This window comes from Gopherus evgoodei, chromosome 11 (assembly GCF_007399415.2).
Source record: "Gopherus evgoodei ecotype Sinaloan lineage chromosome 11, rGopEvg1_v1.p, whole genome shotgun sequence".
NCBI classification, from domain to species: domain Eukaryota; kingdom Metazoa; phylum Chordata; order Testudines; family Testudinidae; genus Gopherus; species Gopherus evgoodei.
The window spans coordinates 38425060-38445031 of record NC_044332.1 but is presented as its reverse complement, the minus strand read 5'-3'; the positions used below and the strand labels follow the sequence as shown (position 1 = coordinate 38445031).

The window sequence follows — 19972 nt, the reverse complement described above, 5'->3', positions numbered from 1 at the left end:
TTGGCTCGGAGGATGGGGCTGTGTCGTGTCTGTGTGGCCGGAAGCGATAAGTAACAAGTTAGCGGGAAAGGAAGGCCGCTAAGCAGAGCCCGCGAAGGCAAGTGGGTGGAAGGGAGATCTTCAGAGCTGTCACTAGTTCAGTTAACGATTGTCGAATGGTTGGTACTGAAAATAATGGGGGGAATGGCTGAAGAAAGTGCACTTTAGATGAAATTTAAAACCGACATCCTGACCCTTTTGTGGTAATTTAATTTACATTGTCTTTGGGGCAGGGACCATCATTTTGTTCTGTGTACAATGCCTAGCAGCACAGTGGGGTCCAGGTCCATGACGGGCTCTTAGGGGCTATGGTAATACAAATTAATGATAGTTAAAGATCCAGTTATACATCTGCAAAAGTAGCTTGAGTGTCACAACCAAACTGCATCCTCAGTAATTCTACTTTTGTCTTGCTAAATTTCCCCTTTATTTTCAATTAAATGTAGCATTCTTCACTTATTCTCCAGAACCATGTTGCTGGGCTCTACACAATGGCTGGTGAAGTGACATCTTTGTAAACTCAAAAACATTGTCTCTCTCACCAACAGAAGTTGGTCTGTTAAAAGATATTACCTCACTCACTTTGTCTCTCTCTAATATCCTGGGCCGAACACAACCCTGCAAACAACCTTTGTACTTTGTAAAGTACTTTGAGAGCATGTGGGATAAAGGTTATAATATATATGAAGGAGCTTTATCAAAATGTAAAATAATTCTTGATTGCACATAGGGCTTGTAAGGCTTAAGAGTAGGAGACAATGGGGATTTTATACTTTCCAACTAATATGTGCTGGCGTGCTGCCACACCTGCTGGCTGGAAGTGGTTTCTATCCTATACAGCGTTTAGTTTGGTTCAATGGCTCTCAGAACCCTCACTATGCAAATTATTCCAACACACCTGTTCCAACTATACCACTCTCACATAGCACCAATTCCTGAGGTGCTACATTTTAAAATGTACCAGCTACCAGCTGCTAGCACCACATGCTTGCAGCACTGGTTGCCTAAATGTGATCAGAGAACTCTGGGCTACAAGGCTAGTCATGCAGTTCCCTACCTTTCCTTAGTCTCAAATTGGCCCAGAAACCTTGGGGGGACTGGAGACAAGAACAGAGCAGCAAGGACAAGATGAGGAGTAAGAACTGCTAGTGCTAAACCCCAATATAGCCCACTCCAGCATATGCTATATAGCCATTATTGTGGCCTAGATCTAGCTGGGGAGAAAGCAGAGCAATCTCTGAGTAAAAGCAATGAAGGTCTTTATTAACTGCCTCTTTGTCAGATACCAAATGAGAGAGAGATTATAGCTAGGACTAGAACAATCGACAAAACAGGTTTTCTGAGTTCATGGTGTTCAGAGTGCCATCAGACTTTTTCCTGTTGTGGTCCATACCAGAAGATCAGGTGATGCAGTTTTCAGTAAAGTCAGTACAGTGAAGACTCTATCACTATCTATAGAATTGTCCCACCAGACTGGCATTTCATTTTGTGCCTGTCTCTGTTTCCGCAACTTGTGTAAGAGTTTTCAGGTATTCAAGCTCCTAAAGGGATGAACATTATCAAAGCCCGTTGGATAAACCCTTGCTGTCCAGTTACAGTTGAGATGGTGTGGCCCTTGCTGTCTGCTCTTCAGAATATTTGAGCTAATGATTCTGAATATAATCAGTTTTTATTCATCACTTGTGACTGCATTTTTTGAGTGTTCGGGGTAAAGTCAAGTCTTTTGGTGCTTCTGGGGCCAGTCAAGTTGGGTCCCACCAGCTCGGATTCTTAAGTGGGCAGATAGGGCTGTGATTCTGACTCTGGTTTTCCAGGAGACATTAGATGGATCAGGGAGCCAAGACTGCCACAGAAGTGTGCAAATGGGAAAATCTGTAAAGTAAATATGCTTCATTCATCCAGGTCGCCTAATCACCCTTTTTCTCTATGAGGATGGTCGTTTCTTGGCTATCAGTTTGTTCCCATTTTAAAAAAAGTTATTGCTTTCATTGGCCTTAGTTTTGGAGAGCTTTAAGTTGTTTGTTAACAAGGTATTCATATTTTTTGTATCCAGCTGATGCCAACAGTGTATTTCCTTGTGACTGGGCTGGGCCTTTCTCATAGGTGTCATTCATTTAGGCAAGACTGGTCTGTTGCAAAGGAACAGAGTAGGTCTTGTTAAGATGAAGGCTATTCAGAGTGGATAAGAGATCCAAAGTCAGAAATTATCTCATATTGAGAGCTGATTGGAGTAATTCAGGATTACTTGGCAGGTGGTCAATTGAAATTATAGTGCATAATCATGCCCAGATGTTATCCTAAGATCCTGTACAGAGGCAGGAGTGAGGCCATGTTATCTGGTGAGCATTTGGATGAGGAGATGTACTTTGACATTGAGCAGAGAGGTAGGCATACCTCTGGACAAATCAGATTTGAGAGTTTTAGTCTGGACCGAATCCCAATGTTATCTGGAAGAGTAACTTGTATGCAATTTGGTTCTGAGCCTATTGTGGCTGGAGAGCAAAAGGGTTGCATTGTTCAACTTTTATTGATGGATAGAAAGAAGGGCATGCTTTTGGTTATATAAATATTCTTATTGCAGGTTTTTGAATAAACTAATAAAAGTTGCAGTCATTTGTTAAACCATAAAACAATGTGCAGAGCCTTTATTTCCAATGGCATAGTTGTTACAATTAGTTATGAATGACTAAATAAAATGAATGTATAGATTATATCCTAACATATGATAATGATGTAAAAAAATAAACTTCAAAACTGGTGGGGATCTACAGTACCAAATTAAGTAGTAACTTCATTATACCTTAAGGAAATTCAGACAAGGCTTTACATTCCTTCATGTGCAGGCCTAATCCTCATATTAATCTTAATTATTCAAAGGCAAGGAGATTTCCTGAATTATAACTAGAAAAACTTTAAAATTCTTTAATTTATATATTCCATGCTTTCTTGACTGGCTGTGGCAGCTAAGCTTTAGTCATTAAATGTATGATGTGATCACTCAGCATTGCTCCAAGTTTTTTCACTTGTTGGCCAAAAGGTAGTGGTCATGCTCCACAGCGTAACCTGGGCTTTGTCTTCTCTAGAGAATTAACTTGTTGTGAATCACAAGTTTTCTTGTTAACACACTCCATAGTCAGACACCATTACCCTCCTGTTATATCATAATCTTGCCATACGGTTTTGGCAATGTTTTTTGGTATGGGCTAAGCCACATGTTAGCTTGCTGCTTTTTGCTAACTTTAAATGTCTGCAGTGAAAATGTGCAGCTACGACCAGTCACAACAATCAATAATGGTCCACCAATCCGTTTCCAGAAGTCTTCAGAGCACCTAATCCCGTGTTCTGTCTTACCATCTACCTGTGCTCTGTCACTGACCTGGAAGCTGGCTACCTTCCTATAATTCTACTGAGCATCTTTGGACCTACACTGTTAGAAGTACCTTCAACTTTTGTCATCTCTGGTCTCCAACACAGCAGTAAGAAAAATGCTTGCCAGGCATACTGCCACCTGGCCAAAGGATGATACTAAAACCTTGGTTGACCTTTGGCCTGGAGTGAGAACTGCCCACCTGTAAGATGCCATAGCCCCAAAACTGTTGGCCAATCATGGGATCAACTGGACCGGACAATAGAGCAGGGAGAAGATGAATGAGCTCAAGGTTGGAGGGCCAAGAATAACAGTTCCAAGCCCCATGCCACCTGAGAGCTACCCGTTTTATGAGGCACTGGGTGGTGTTCTAAGCATCGTCTTGTGTGCAGTTCTCATTTCAGCCTATGCTCATCTGTGACGTCAGGATGGGTGCACGCTTGCAACATGGTTGTCTGTAAAGACACAGAAGCCACCCTCTTGGTTGTGAACAGCCAGCCTGGAGAAGACCTCAGTCCCAAATCCCAGGATTTCTTTGGTAAACCAAACTCCAGTGAGCACAGTAGAGTCTTTCATGGAAGAACCAGTGGAGGATATAGCATCTCAGCCAGGTAATGTGGGCACAACCATTATTGTTAATGTAAAGTTAGAGTTCCACTATACCTGTGGTCTATACCTGTGCAAGGCAGGCCTCCCTTTGCCTCCCCCATAGCTCACAAATCCCCTCTGGCCATTTTAAAGTTCAGCTACTACAAGACACGGAAAGATTTCCCTTGCACAATCAGAAGGTCTCCAGTCCGAGCCCTGGAATATCTGCTCTCCCCTTCCAGACCGGGATCTCCAACAGGACCGTATCACCTAACACCACAGCAGCTTAGACCACGCTTGAAATAATCACCAATGCTGCTGCTTCATCAGGACTGATCTCCCCACCCACCTCTCAAGAAGTCTCCCCTATTTCAGTGAAAATTTTGCTTAATGGGAAGATTGTGGTACTCACCTTTTTTTTTTTTTTTTCCTCTAGGAATGTGCTTTAACCAAGCTTGTGATCTGTCAGAAGCTAGCAATCACAGCAAGGCAGTGAATGGAATAGCATGAGATAAAAGTTTACAATTTCTTTTTCCAAATTACACAGGAAGGATGTAAAACTATGCTGAGACTCGGACTTTTTGTTTGTTTGTTAAGAACTTTCAAGAGAGGCTCGGATGTAGTGAGTGAAGAGAGGACACCTAAGAGACTGCTGTCTGTGAGCTAACAGCTATACAGCCTAAGAGCCCAACAACAGAAGAGCTGGTACTCTCCAGGCAGTAAGACCAGCATCACAAAATGGAGTTCAGCAGCAGGAGGGCCAAGGGAGGGCTGCAAAATGAAAAAAAGGAGAAGCTAGTGACAGAGGAGATGTGAACTCTGGCTGAAAAGATGGTGACACAGTGTCTTTGCCATGATAGGGAGATGAGGGAGCAAGACATGGCATTTCAAAGGGACGTCTGAGAGACTGTTAGGGATTATGAACCAGTCAATTCCAAGCTCTACTGCCCAACCCACATGTCCAGTCCCATCACTTCACTTCCATTGCACCATATCTTCCAGCATATGTACAAGTCTAGATGTGGGAGTCGGAGAGCAAGTCAATGAGTCATAGCACTGCACACCATCAGCAGTAGCTGCGGTGTTCTGCCCCTATTCCTACACAGGGGAACAAACTGGTATCTTGAAGATGTACAGTTCCATTAGATGTAACAGTGCACATCAATATTTTCAGTATATTTTGCTCTTTGCTTCAGTATTTTGCACTGTTATATTCTTGCTTACACCTGTTAATGTTCTGCACATCTTTTCAACTTCGTAATGCTGGCTGGACTGCCCAAAACACGTTTTGCCTGGGGAAGACAGGGGCTGGTGAGCGCTTTGTATAGCTCCATGAATGTACTTTTCTCATACAAAAGCTCTGGACCCTGACCCTGCTGGCCTGTGTTTCACAATGTAGTCCCACCACTCTGTGCTTGTGACCCTGATCCAGAAGCAGCAGTTTGCCTAGTGTGCTTGGGGATGTCTGCCATGAAAGACAGCACTTGCTAGGTCCATGCCGCCCTATCTGCATAGTGCTGGCCTTTTTGCCTTGTGCTTGTATCAGCAAGCCCCTGCCTTCCCCAGGCAAAACGCCACCTTCACCCTATTTTTGTGGCAGCTTCTGCAAAGGCATGCCAAAGAATTATTGTTTCAATAAAAAACAGCAGCTGTCACTCCCAGTTGTTAAGACAAGCAGATTACCTCCTTGCAGCACAAGGAGGTAACAGAGCACCAGCTTGTGTCCTGGCAATTTTGTGGGTCTAGACCATTTCTGCCAACTATCTCCATAGGGGTAAGACGTTGCCACATACCCATGTCCTCTGAAAGTTAACTCTAGAGTATGTACCTAGAAATCTTTGCATTTCAGGATTGAATACAGCACCAGTACTGACGCCGTGTGTGACTGCATATGTCGGGTATTCAACTGCTGTTCTGCAGCGTGGTCATGCTATACTGATTTGTAATGTCCAACTCAAAATTAGACTGCAGTGAAGACAAAGTCTGTGTCTCATGCTACCAGAAAATGTTTTTTTCCTCTAATGTTACTGTACAAAAAACCCACAAGCAATATGGAAAATGGACTAGACAGTGGAAAACCAGTGAAAATGACTACACACAAAATCCTGCTAAATACATAAACAAATTAATTATAAAAATATAGTTCTCTTCTAATCTTTAATTTCTTAAATTCTTAGGTAATATTTGAACACACTAGCACTTACAATTTCAAAAAGTGATTTTTAAGTTGACAATGTCCCTTTAAATAAAATACAAAATATTAGCTAAAACATTTTGCATTCTTATTAGAAAATTCCAGCAACTATAGTACTAAAAGCATCTTTGTGGTTGATCCAAGACTGTAGGGCAAGCTTTCTAAATGAAGCAGGAAAATGTTATGTAATTTAAACATTGCTGATTGCTAAACACAGGTGCTGAATAATATCAGAATTATAGCTCCTTAAAATGCAACCACAAGATTTACACATTTATTAAATTTAATAAAAGCTACTTGCAATGCAAAGTATGCATACAACAAAATGTTAGCGTTATCACCAGAACTAAGTTTCTGGACACCTGAATCTAATTAACATTAGTGAGAGTCATACAGTTAACAGGGCAATGAAATTTCCTCAGGCTATGATTCCTAAAATGCAATGGGGAAAACAATAGGATCTTCATTTAGAAGTCTGCTCTTTGAACTAGAATGTTTATGTCCTTAAACAATACAGAAAAAACTTACTGCTATAAATTTAAACTGTTTCCTTTAGTTAATGTAAACACTGTTTTTAATTATACACCTCTACCTTGATATAACGCTGTCCTTGGGAGCCAAAAAATGTTACCACATTATAGGTGAAACCGCATTATATCAAACTTGTTTTGATCCACCGGAGTGCACAGCCCCGCCCCCCCGGAGCACTGCTTTACCACATTATATCCGAATTCATGTTGTATCGGGTCACATTATATCGGGGTAGAGGTGTATCTAATGCAATATCTCAATTCAATGCAAAAATCACATCTATATTTCACATTTAATAGTCTTATTGCGGTGTCTAAGGCTTGTTGATCATTAAATGACAGTAAGCACTCCATAATGGGTCAGACATTGTTACCTCAAATCATATTTCCGTCTGAAAAATTTAACTATAGTAGATACTATAGCACTATATTATACTATGTAGCACCTAAAATTCCTCTGAGGTTAAAGAATAAAATGTTTGATTCTTTTTTCAGTCAATTATCTGACCTCTCAGCCCTCATCCTCAAAGGAAATCTGCATAACACCTTCAAAATACAAACCTGGGAGCTTAAACTCACAACTTTTAGACTAAAAATCATGGACACAGTAAAGACATTGTTTTAATGAGCCATAAATTCAATCTATAATCCACTGACCCTCCTTTTTTGTTCTATTACTGCAGCAGTGTTAACTCCCCACTTTCCCTTGAGTGGTCTATTACAACATGTGTTAACTACATATGCTAAACAATCTGTTCCACCTTGTATGCAGACTTAACACTATGAGTACTTTTCCCAGACTTGAAGAAGAGCTCTGAGTAAGCTCAAACACTTATCTTTCACTAGCAGACATTGGGCCAATAAAAGATATTACTTCCCCCATCTTTTCTCTCTCATCAGTTATATAATCAGTTATTCTGTTTCGTTGACAGCACATTTTCAGAGCTTTGCAAGAGTATTTATCAGTAAATTGAAATTGCAGAGGCTACAAACAGACACATATATAGATAAAAGAGTAGATGATGGTGGAGGAATGTCTGCAAGCATTTTTGGTAATGTTTCATATGGGTCCCACAAAAAGACCCTTCTAAATATTAAAAGCAGAGCCAGGACGTACGTGTGTGTGTGTGTGTGTGTGCGCGCGCGAAATGCCTAGCACAATGAGGTCCTAATCTGTGATCAGAGCTACTGCAATACAAATAATGAAGAAAACCCCTTGTTAAAAACCACCTCTTAAGGCCCTATTTTTTTCAAGAGTACTCTATTAAAAAAAAAATCAGCTTGAGAAGTGTCCCTTTAAATTTGCACTCAAGTTGACATTATAACCTGAATTTTGCACCCCCTCCCTCTATAAATCAAACACAATGAAATATAGGTCTTAAGATGGTAGATTATATTTATGGGAAAGGTTGGATTTATTTGAGATCAGTTAGGTACATGATTTGACATCCCAAAAAATCTCAACAGTTCTTCTAATGGGCAAGTCTGGTTTTGTTATGGGTTTGTACAATCCCTACCATATTGGGTTCCTAACCACAATGCCTCCCCCCCAACCCCCCACAAACCCAGCATTATCACAGTCCAAATGGTAAATAACATAGATGATGGTTCATTGAGCTCCTCTGTTTAATATCTAAGGAATAAGCAGAACAATGGGACTTATTTTAAAGTTGCCACACAAGATTTTTCAGAAACTACATTTTGGCTTGTTGGCAGCTTCAGACAGTAGCTAGCTCCTATTTCCTTCCATAGGGTTATGTCAGAGAGCTCTCAGTAGCCTGCAGAAATGTTTTATCCTCCCTCTACCACCATCCCCAAACCTTGTAAGGCTTGGGAGAGGCCACCATACAGGCACTTTTTCTCATCACCATAAGCAAGTGGGAGGGAAGGTTGGTGTTGATTCCTAAAGCTTGTGTACTATCCCCTCCCCAAGCCTTTTCCAGCTTGCAGAAGATAGGTGATTGATTAGGTCTACTTACATTAACCTCTTAAGTGGTGTGTAGGGAAGGCTCATTTACTGTGTACTTGAAACAGTTAATTACACTCAATACTACCATGCCTGCAGGCTTAACAAAGGTTTTAAGAGAGGATATTGAAGAACATGCACATACAAAAACAGACACATGTTACAGTGGCACCTTTTTGCTCGAGTATCAACAGTGAAAAAATATTTCAATACTGAACTTACAAATGTTCAATTTTTCTTTTATATTAGGGATATGTTTAAACAATAGTCTTTCTGAATGTCAAAGAATTTTCTACTGCCTGCTCGATGTTCAAATGTTTTACAGCAGCAAGACAGATGACTAAGTAGGGAGAATAATGGAACGTACTTGGTTGGAAGTAAACTTAAGGTTACAAGTATCAGAGGGGTAGCTGTGTTAGTCTGGATCTGTAAAAGCAGCAAAAAGAGTCCTGTGGCACCTTATAGACTAACAGACATATTGCAGCATGAGCTTTCGTGAGTGAATACCCACTTGCATCCAATGAAGTGGGTATTCACCCACAAAAGCTCATGCTCCAATATGTCTGTTAGTCTATAAGGTGCCACAGGACTCTGCCATTTTTAAGGTTACAAAACTCCAAGAAATTCTATTTTAAATTACTTGCAACAGGTAGAAGTTTCAGGGACCAAGAGTTTAAGATGAACATTAGTGCTGTTTTTCTTGCTAGGGGGTTAGAACAAGCAGTTGTGATCATCTAAGCTTTTAGCAGATTGTTGCTACCTAATACACCTTCTGTGAGAAGTAAAGGGTCTTATGCATTTATTTAATATTGCTGCCCTGTGGAAGGGTGACTGGAATTTTCAATTTTCTTTTAGAGCTAGTCATAACAACTTTTACAATTGTGCTACTAAGGCAGCTAGGACTGAATTATTGTAATGTTTTGTGTTAGAAAATGTGGAGTTATGTACATAATTGTCTAAAAGACAGCTACAAGATTTAGTGTACAGCTTATTTAACACCAGCTCAAATTACATTGCTATGCCTACTTTACCCCACCCCCCCCCAAAAAAAAAACCCTCCCTCCAGCTTCTTTTGGATTTTCTGTACTTTCCACGCAAATTACTTTTATGTCACAGCACGTGGTAGCCCTTAAATAATCAAAGTTAGCTAGCCAGTATATGCATTAAGTTAGCACCACACTTCAACCGCATGTCCTGATCTCCACCAAGAATGTGTGTAGTTTGAGAAAGTGATCTCTTAAACTGATTCAGACAGACTGTAGTTTAGACAAGCAAAAATGCGTATGGTCATCAGCCCTATTAATATTGTTTGTTAAAGCAGAATCACTATAGAACAACACTCCTTGGTATTTTTAAGATTTCCTGCAAATAGTCAACTCTGACCCAGTTAGTTTGTAAACTGATATTTAAAGAGTCTGAGACAGGGTCACGACTGATCAAGATTTGTATACAGGCGAGTGGACTGCAGAACTACTTTTGAGCAATGAGGTTTGAAACAGGTCATGCTTCTGGATCCATGGGATTGATTACCAGTTTGTGGAGCATTTAGATCAGGGTAGTCTTTTTTTTTTAATCAAGGTCCAAATTTCTTGGTCAAGGTACAGTCAAATTCCAGACACCAGAGAAAATAAGTAAAGAGATTTCAGGGTCTGTTCAAACCTGGACTTGCAGATGTTTCTGATCTGCCTGTTGACTACCCCGATTTTGATCCTTAGATGAAAGATTCTATGGAACACATCATCAAGTTCAGGAGTATTGGAATAGCACATGGGAACAGGAAACAAAATGGTTTTAATAGAGGAGAAAGGTCTAAAAGTTTAATTGTGGTTCTGAATGTTATTCCAAAAGCCATTAGTATTTCATATACCGAAGATCACCAGTAGCCTTAGAGAGAGGCTATTTTAGGAGTCTTTAACCAGAAAGGCAAATGACAAATGCATCAAAACTACAAATTAAAATTGACATATGCAGTGACTACCTAGAGAAAGCCCTTAATGTGCATTCATAACTTCAAGCAGAATGCCATTAAGTTTTAGTTTCAGGGTCCTATACTCCATGTGAATTCACTGGGATCAGGAGAAATCTGTGGTGACTGCAGGTCAGTATAAGCCTCATTTAGTTTATTTTCACATTAACTAACATCCTCCCCCCCCACGTAAGAGTCATACCAAGAGATACTGTTCAAAGTAATAAATGAAGGCCACAGCCAGACTGTTAAAGTTATTATCTTTAATGAAATGACTTTGGAAATAATGTTCGTTTCCATGACATCAACATTTTGGGAGCCTCAGTAAAATACATACAATTACATTTGTAGTTTACTAACGCTAACATTATGAGCAGCAGATCTCTTCACATTGCAAACAGGATCAAGAAAGCAACCATCAGACAAAAGAGACCCATAGCTTCAGACAGGGCGAATCCCAAGATAGCATATGAAAACAGCTGCTGCTTCAAAGAGGGATTTCTAAAAGAGAACGTGCAGGTATAAGATTGTTTTTATATACATACAAATTAAGAGTTTATGCTAATGTAGTTTGATGCATCTGACAGAGCCAGTTAAGGATTTTAAATTAACTTTCATGCTACAGATTCTCTGCTATAGCAGGGAAAACACAGTAAACCCACACAAATGTTAACAGTGTTCACCGTACAATTGTGACTTCTGAATAAGTCAAGACTAGATTTAAAGTGTACACATTGCATATTAATATATACACGTTTGTAATCTTGTGCATGTGTAAAATGTCATACCCAAACATGAAGGCCCTGTCTATACAAGTGCAAAACCAAAAGAGCCTTTGTAGACAGACATATCAACATAGAGAGTTCATATGCAGTAATTACCTACCAGCCTAAGATCTCTCTGGTTAATTCCACTAGCGTGCAATGCACACAACATTCCTAGCGGCCTGAGTTTGTTATACATCCAGATTTATTCTGAATGCCCTTGTAATATTCAGGCAGCTTACAGATAACCTATACTTCTCAACGATTTCTGCCTTAGATGGTTTGTCAGCCCCCTTAGTGTTACAAAACTGCAACTGAGTATCCTTGAGGAAGTGTGGAAGGAAGGAAGAGAATAGAATAATTATGAACTAGTACCTTGCAACATTGGCCTCCCTGCCCTCTTCCACCCACCCCTGCCCCCACAAAAAAAAAAACACCAAAACCAAGAACAGCACAAATATCAGTTTGAAACAGTCTTTTTTTTTTTTTGGGGGGGGGGGGGGGGTCATTTCAAAAGATGAAGTAACTAGTTTGGCTAGAAGCATATTTTTGCTTCCTGAATGGGAAATAAAACCAGGCTTTTAGTGCCAAGCTAACACTTCAGAAGAGAGTTCATAAATGGAAACAAGGTGTTTAAATATTTTTGTTTGGAGGGGGGGGAGAGAGGAGAAAGCAGAAACTCTACAAGAAGTCATTTCGTGACTGTGCTAGTTGCTGTCTCCTCAGTAGTAAGATTTGAGATACTACTGTATGGGAATTAAACAAATGAAATAGGGGAAACAAAATTATGAACACAGGGAACTAAGATCTCTCTCTCTTTAAAGGAGTTTCCCCCTCTCAAGCTCCAACAGTGGAATCACTTGTCTGATATTAGTTGGTTGCCATGGAAGTAGTTACTGCAGTGATTTTATAAAACTGCATTTAGTAGAACATTAAGTAAAAGATTGATTACAGGGCTGTAGCAAGAATTTTACTTCTCAAGACCAATCCTGATAATTGGGTTAAAAGAGGCACAGGATCTCAAGTTAAATATTAACATCCACCATCCAATTTGTCCCTCCATTTATGGAGGATTGTCCCCTACAAAATGTTTTCAAGTTATATTCAGTCTAGGTTAGGTTTTGGAGTCTCAGAGTTGAAGCTAATACTGAAGAACTAAACATGAAACACTGATTTAGCTGTAGTTGGTTTGCCCTGAGAAGTCACGTAAGATTTGCATATACTGAAATCTGTAATCTTAGAAATTCAGCACTTGGGCCTGGTGTGCCATTACCTAATATTCCAAGAGGTTAACATGTTAGAACAGAGGTGGGCAAACTACGGCCCGCGGAAACATCCTTCCTGGCCCCTGAGTTCCTGGCCCAGGAGGCTAGCCCCTGGTCCCTCCCCTGCTGTCCCCCTTCCCATGCAGCCTCAGCTCACTGCAGTGCTGGCGGGGCTGTGAGCTCCTGGGGCAGTACAGCTGCAGAGCCTGGCCTGACCGGTGCTCTGTGGTGTGCAGTGGTGGCAGCCAGCCAGGTGGCGTAGCTGTAGCACTGCCAGCCACTGGTGTTCCAGGCAGCGCAGTAAGGGGGCAGGAAGCGGGAGGGAGGGTTGGACAGAGGGCAGGGGAGTTCAGTGGTCAGGGGACGGGCTGTGGATAGGGGTCAGGGTGGTCGAGGGGAAAACAGGGGGTTGAATGGGGCAGGGGTCCCGGGAGAGTGGGATGGGGGTTGTATGGGGCAGGGGTCCTGCCCCCCCCCCCAAATCATGGAACAGGGGGGGTGGATAGGGCAGGAGTCCATGGGGGGTGGGCAGAGATAGGAGGTGGGGGCCAGGCCACGACCCCCTCCCCTAACCAGCCCTCCATACAATTTACAAAACCCAATGTGGCCCTAAAGCCAAAAAAAGTTTGCTCACCCCTGTGTTAGAAGGATTATTCTAGGGGCATTATTTAAATTCTACACACTGACTGTTTTAGTGGAAGTTTATCAAGACTTTGCTACCAATATATATCTTTAAGTTTATCATTAAATGTGTTTGCATGCAACTTAAGTGATATATATATATTTAAAAAAAAGGATTACCTGGCATAACCAATGATTAGACTACCAAAGACGGTTCCGATACCAGCACCAGAACCAGCCACTCCTACTGTGGCAGCGCCAGCACCAATAAATTTGGCAGCAGTGTCAATGTCCCTGCTGACAGCACTGGTCTGGAACTCTCTAAGTGCTACTTGGAAGACAGCATTCTGGGCTCCATTAAGTGTTGAGCTGCCCTGAGAAATAAACATGGAAAGCATTTAAATACAGACTCAAACAGATCTTTTATAGCTATTTTGAAATTTCGGGTTATTCTGTAGTTCTTCTATTACAAATACAGTAAGCCAGAGTGGTTATAGAGTTTACTAGAGCCTGTGACTAGAAGTTCAGACTTCTGTACGTTAATTGCCAAACATAATGGACTGTAGCTTTGATGGGAGAAAATGTATTAGATGACCTTTTACTGATCTGTCATACAGTCAATATTTTAGTTAGTAAAGTATATTTGAAAAATGGGATGAGAACACTTGGGCTCACCAGAAAGTTTAGGAAGCTACAGAATTTAGTTTATAAGGTACCTCTCCAGTCCTGACCTCTGGCCTAGACAACACTGATGCGGAAATTGGTCTGTACAAGACTCTTGATCCTGCACGGATCTGTAAGAGAAAAAGTGACATATTTGACCATAAACATATTTCTATATGACTGCACTGACTTTTAACAGTGATTTGTGTAAGATTAAGGACTTCACTCTTCACTAAGTCTTTCTTCTTAAGGTCAAGGCAATGAACATTGCTGATGTGCAGACATTGACTTATCTAGCAACATCAAAGCAAGGCAAGAAGAAAGCTTACATTTATCATCTGATTCCCTAACTCACAGCCCCCTTTTCTGTGATGGGTTCTTTTATGTCAAGTACTTAGGTTCATGCTAATCCATTATTTGGAGCCATTGCTAAACAACACTGTAATATTGAGAGCAAATAATGTTAAGTGTGATATATCTAACAGCAATACAAACAAAGAGTGAGATAACCCCACATTTGGAAACTGAAATGAAAGCAAGATACTGAACATTTGTAACCCCACACTACTCAAGTTGCTAGCCATTTGTTTATATCATTAAAACAAGTGCTTCTGACTTGCTCATTTGTGAGCATCATCCTAAAGCTGAACAGTGAAATACAGAGGGCTGCAGAATAATTCAGATCTCATTTTAAAAGGGTAACTATGCTCATGTTTTAGAGCTAAGAAAAATAAAGCAGAAACTTGAGTTTTGCAGTCATAATAAAATTCCACTATAATGCATTAAACCCCCCTAAGCTACTCTTACGAAGGCACGGGTAAGTTTTGAGAGACACCACCCAGAATTAAATCGAGCAAGCGAGGAATGAATGAACCCTCTCTCCAGTGCGGCCTGCTGGTGTCCTTGGGCTCCCAGCGCTCTAAGGTCAGGCTGACTCGTACCCGGCCCGTGTCCGCGGCATAGCGGAGAGGCCGCCGGCTGTGCCGAGGGATCCCCGGCTGTGGCGGGGAGTCTGGCTCCCGCACAGCGGAAGCGGCAAGCTGGAATTTGACCTCCAGCAAGGAGCTGAGCGGGCGCTAGGCCTCACGAGCAGCGCCTGGCTCTCGGGGCGGGGGGACCGCCTCTCTCCGCGCTAGTCACCGCGGGCCCCAGGCTGCAGAGAAGGAGCTGGGACTTGCCCTATAACAAGGGGCTGGGGGAGCCAGGCCCCGGCAGCAGGAGCAGCTCACTGGTTGCACCGCGATCCCCCACCCCGACAGGGCACTGGGGAAGCCCTGTGGGGTGGGACCGGCCCGCAGAGGAGCTGCTGCGACCCCCCCCCCCCCCCGTCCCGGAGCTCGGACTTGAAGCCAGCAGCGGGTCGCGCGGGGATGCAGGGCCGCCCCGAGCCGGGCGGCGGCTACCCAGCGCAGCCGGCGGCACTCACCAGGGCCGGGGAGGAGGCGAGCTTCACGCAGGCGAACATGGCAGAGGGCTGCGGGCTGGCGCTGTGTCCCCGGGGCCTCCTCGGCGCTGGAATCCGCCTCTCTGCGAAGAGAGCAAGAGCGGTTAGGCGGGGGGGAGGGGGGGGCAGATGGGGCGGCGATCCCCGGCTCTCCCCACTTACTGGCTGCAGCAGCAGAGGTCGAGCGGACTGAATGGGGCGCAGGCGCGGCGGGGGCGAGGAGCGCCCGGATGTGGGGGGGAGGGCGGAAACGCTGGAGCCCAAGGTCACTTTGTAGCAACTTTATTGGTCCCGCCGCAGGGGCGGGACGGAGCCGCAGCGAGCGCAGCACTGTCGAGCCGGCCCCGGCCTCGGCTCCGCCCTCCCGGGGAAGTGTCCGCCACGCGCGCCCTGCCCCGAGACCCGTTTTCTTCCCGCGCTCGCCTTCCTAGCGTGGCGCCAGGGCCTTTCGGCAGCGAAATCCCTTGGAGGAGCCGGGCCTGAGGGCCAGGCGCTACAGCCGCAGTGGGAGCTGGTCCCTGCCCGGAAGAGCCTACAGTATCTCTCTGCTGCCGAGCCTGGGCTCCTGGGCGCTGGGCCCCTGGTACTTCGTTTGAGAAATCATTTCCAGTGGCACCAGCTTTGTTTCCGCTGCTTTCACAAGTCACGGCAGTGCTGCCCCTTTTACTGCTCCAAAAGTTTGGGATCAGTTTTTATGCTCACTTACTTTCATAGTGGAAATGCTCCCAAGGACCCACAACCATTATTTTTATGGGACAGCTCCCCGCAGTGTTTTACCCCGTAGCCCCAAATTACAGTGCTTGGTGGTCTTTGCAGGATTATTCTTGAAGTGCAGGACGAGTATGTTGACTTGATGCTGGATATAAGGAATTACATCTCAAATAAATGGCATCCCTAAAAGAATGGAGATGTTTTCTTCTAGTAAAAACATTAATGCAAAACAGAACTAAGACTTCCAAGAAAAAAATGAGGTTGTCTGTTAGTACTTAACTATGATAATCTAGGAACAAATAATGCAGGTCCATACCAACTGAATGAGGGACTGGAAAGCAGTGATCCTGAAAAGGATTTAGAGATCATATTAGACAAGTAGATCAGCATAAGCTTCCAATGCAATGTTGTGATCAAGAGGGCTAATGTGATCCTCGGATGGGATATACAGGGGAGTAGCAGTAGGGAGGTGATTTTACCTCTGTTCACCACCTTAGTGAGACCGAGACCAGTATCTGCATACAGTGCTGGTGTCTGCATTTTAAAAAAATACACTGAAAAAATTAGGATACAGAAAAGAACCACACAAATGATCCAAGGGCTGCAAAAAATACAGTGAAAGACTTAAAGGGCTCAAACTGTTTAGCTTATGGAAAAGATTGAGAGGTCACTTGACTACAGTGAAAAAAAATATTCTGGGGAGAAAATACTGGGTAATAAAGGGCTCTTTAGTGGAGAAAGGCAAAGCAAGATGCAAAGGCTGGAAGTTAAAGCCTGACAAATTTAAATTAGAAACAAGGCACCATTTTTAACAGTGAAAGTGATTAACTATTGGAACAAACCACCAAGGGAAGCTGTGGTTTCCCCATCTCTTATCTTCAAATTAAGGGGAAGCTTTACTGGAAGATATACATTAGTCAGACAAGTTTTTGAGCCCAGATAGGGAGAACTAGGTGAAATACAATGGCCTATGTTATACAAGAGGTCAGACTAGATCTAATGGTTCCTTCTGACCTTAAAATCTATTAAGCTACAAATTAATTATCTTGTAATTGACATTGGTGTACCCATCAGTGTACAAGACACAGAAGAATGATCGCTTCCCCAATCATCTTGCATTATAAATGTTCAAGTAACACAAATCAGACATAAAACACACCAGGAGACCTAGAGGACCTGGGTTCTAGATACAGAAGCACTTAAACTGTTTTCAGTTAAGTCTGCAGTTTCTGGGGGACATGGTTCGGACCTTGGGTCTGTGTTGGAGCAGACTTGCATGTCTGGCTGAACAAGGCAGACTGCAAGGGAAAACAGATTCACAGGTAGTCTTAACACATTATGTGGCAGTCCCAAGAGGGTCTCTGTGACCCAACCCATCACAGCCTCTCACCCAATTTTGAATTTTTTTAAGGGACTCTGATGAGTTCTGAAAACATCTCATCCTGAGTCTTCCTTTTTTGTCCCCCTGCCCCCCTTCACGTTGGCCAGGCCCTCTGCCACTGATAAAGGCCATGCCCTTGATTGTCTGGCCATTGCAGATGCTGTGGCTATGGGATATGTGCAAAAAAAACCCCAAACAAACAGAGGGGTTATTGTTCATTTTCTAGATAGATTGTGTTGAGATTCTTCCCGGTCTTTGGGGCACCTCAGACATGGTAGATGGGGAGTGTGTCGGGAAGGTACTGGGTGCATTGGGATTTTTGTGCGTATAAGTATATGCTATCTTGCCTTGCCACTGTGTTGGAGGAGGGAAATTATGTTCCCCGTATAGTCCCGTTTTGCAATTTTCTTTGTGCATTGGTGTTGGAGGGGTTATGGTGGGCATTGGATAGTATCTGGATAGTAATCCTCTCTACATCTCCTGTAAGCTGTCCTGACTGGATGATGTGATATTGAGACAAGTGATTAGGAGACAGAGAATGGCCTTATTCGAAAAGGCAAGGGCAAAACAGTGAGATAGGCTATGAAGTTATTCACCAAGATGGTCTCCCCAGACATGCTCCAGGAGTGGAAGGGACTTGCAGGCTATACTAGGGGAAAGGAAAGGACCACACGGTTATCCCCTATAATGTGAGAACCAAAACTGAGCAATTTCTCAGTCTTAAGTTCTGCTTTATCTCCCCTGAAGACATGGAAAAAGTGCAGGGAAATATTGATAGGGTCCTACAATGATTGTATGGTAGAATGCATGTTGCAGTATCTCAGTGGGGAGCAGTACTTTTTGTACCTGTATTGGGCATAAAATATGTATTTATACCTCATATAAACAATGAACCCTAACCAGACTTCTTTTCCTGTAGCTGCTGTCTCAATAAACCATTCATTTTTGAGCAAATAAATGTTTTCATTATTTGAATCTGCCACAGGAGAGGGTAGTGTAGAGGCTGTAGCAGTGCTATGCTGTTGGTTGCCATTTTGGAGCAGTGAATGGTGCTGGTGGGGAATGGGTTCACTGGGCAGGACAGCTGAGGAAAGCAGAAAAGAAAGGAAAATGGGTATGTGCCGTCCGTGGTGTGGGCCTAAGAATGGCCAATGGTTAGGGCTGTAGCATGTAATAAGGCAAGGCAGAACGGCTGCTATCTTGGGAACGTGTATAGGAGGGCTGAGTAGAAAGTATGGGCAGAGGGAGGCAAAGGCTGGAGACACAGAAAAGCTTCTAGCTCACATTCGCGTGAAATGGCTGCAGCCATGGCTCACCTGGAACAGAAGCTAGTGTAGTTAACACAATAATAAATAATAAATTGAAAAGATAGGTACTTACCTGCTGAAGTTCCCTTCAGAGGATCTTTTACTTTAGTCCTGGCCTGGGTTGCTTGCTGGAATTGGGTTGGTTTTCAACCTGGTCTTTGTCAGAGTCCTGAATCCCAAACAGATCCTGGCTCTGAGAGAGCTCTTCTCTGGCCCCATGCCACTCATCCTCCAATGAGTGTTGGTTGTTATCTTTAGGTGGAGAATGCAGAACCAGCAGCAGGATCCACAAACTATCTGGATCAGGTAGTTGTATAATTGTGTAAAATCCTGTCTCATAAGAGAGGCAGGTCACGTGTCTTCTGCCCAATGTTTTCCTTGCATCCTTCATTTTAATGTAGACCCTTCTGAGCTTCTTGCTCTTTATCTGGTACTGGTAGGCAACCCATGGACATCTGTTTTGCAATTTCCACTAACAGGTCTTTATTACGGTGGCTGGCCACAAGAGCTTCCAGCACTGACATTTCTTCCCAAACGGTAATGAGATTCAGGGTCTCAGAATGGCTCCAAGCAGCAACACAAGGCATGTTGTGGGGTTTGTGGTGTAGAATTGCTGTAGTATCACAAGAAAGCAGTTACACTTGAAGTCAAGAGAAAATAGACATAATACGGCTGTGTGCTCGCTTTTAAACAGGAGAGGCTGCCTTCTGGGAACTTGACACCAGAAGAGGGCACACCAGCACAGAGACAGTTTAGTAATGGTCGACCACAAAGTTGTGTGGAATAGCCATTGGAGGCAGCTGTTCCATGCACATGAACAGACCAAAGTAATTCAACTTTCAGCCAATATAGTCCAGTTTGCATGAGGACTCCAGCGTTCATGGTAAATGTGAAGTTAATGCACTGTCATGCATTGCATTGTGTGTGTTAGCATTTTACAAGCAGATTAACTCAGTTTGAACCAGTTCACAACCCCTCATAGACAAGCCCTTACTGTCAACATAATGTGAAGCATTTCTCAGTCTTTCTTGGCATCATAGCTGGTGGTAGCCCAGTGTGGACTTGTTGCTTGTTTCATTATACTAATTTCTTTATCCAACTCTTCTCACTCTTTGAGGCTGTACTCAGAATGGTCCTCTTTTATGTCCAAGAAGTGAACCGCTGAT

The 19972-nt window shown here is 43.0% G+C and overlaps 1 protein-coding gene and 1 long non-coding RNA gene across 2 annotated transcripts; one reads left to right on the top strand and one right to left on the bottom strand.

The window, feature by feature from the left end:
• Positions 1 to 4: 4 nt before the first annotated feature.
• On the top strand, positions 5 to 6834 carry LOC115659995. Its single transcript, XR_004002684.1, has 3 exons — positions 5 to 242; positions 3799 to 4017; positions 4431 to 6834. It is a non-coding gene; the product is annotated as an uncharacterized LOC115659995 (long non-coding RNA).
• A 4059-nt stretch (positions 6835 to 10893) lies between these two features.
• On the bottom strand, positions 10894 to 15677 carry ATP5MC3 (ATP synthase membrane subunit c locus 3). Its single transcript, XM_030580733.1, has 5 exons — positions 15570 to 15677; positions 15390 to 15490; positions 14017 to 14094; positions 13481 to 13674; positions 10894 to 11151 (listed from the first exon to the last, which is right to left on the bottom strand). The coding sequence occupies exons 2-5, from the start codon at positions 15426 to 15428 to the stop codon at positions 11037 to 11039; spliced, it is 426 nt and encodes a 141-aa protein (XP_030436593.1). The 5' UTR covers positions 15429 to 15490; positions 15570 to 15677; the 3' UTR covers positions 10894 to 11036.
• Between the last annotated feature and the right edge of the window lie 4295 nt (positions 15678 to 19972).

Coding starts and splice junctions, on each gene's coding strand:
- ATP5MC3 (XM_030580733.1), bottom strand. CDS start 15,428: ATGTTCGCCTGCGTGAAGCTCGCCTCCTCCCCGGCCCTG. Junction 14,095..15,389: donor TCGCCTCCTCCCCGGCCCTG/GTGAGTGCCGCC, acceptor TTTCTCTTACAG/ATCCGTGCAGGATCAAGAGT. Junction 11,152..13,480: donor CTAATCATTGGTTATGCCAG/GTAATCCTTTTT, acceptor GTTCTCTTTTAG/AAATCCCTCTTTGAAGCAGC.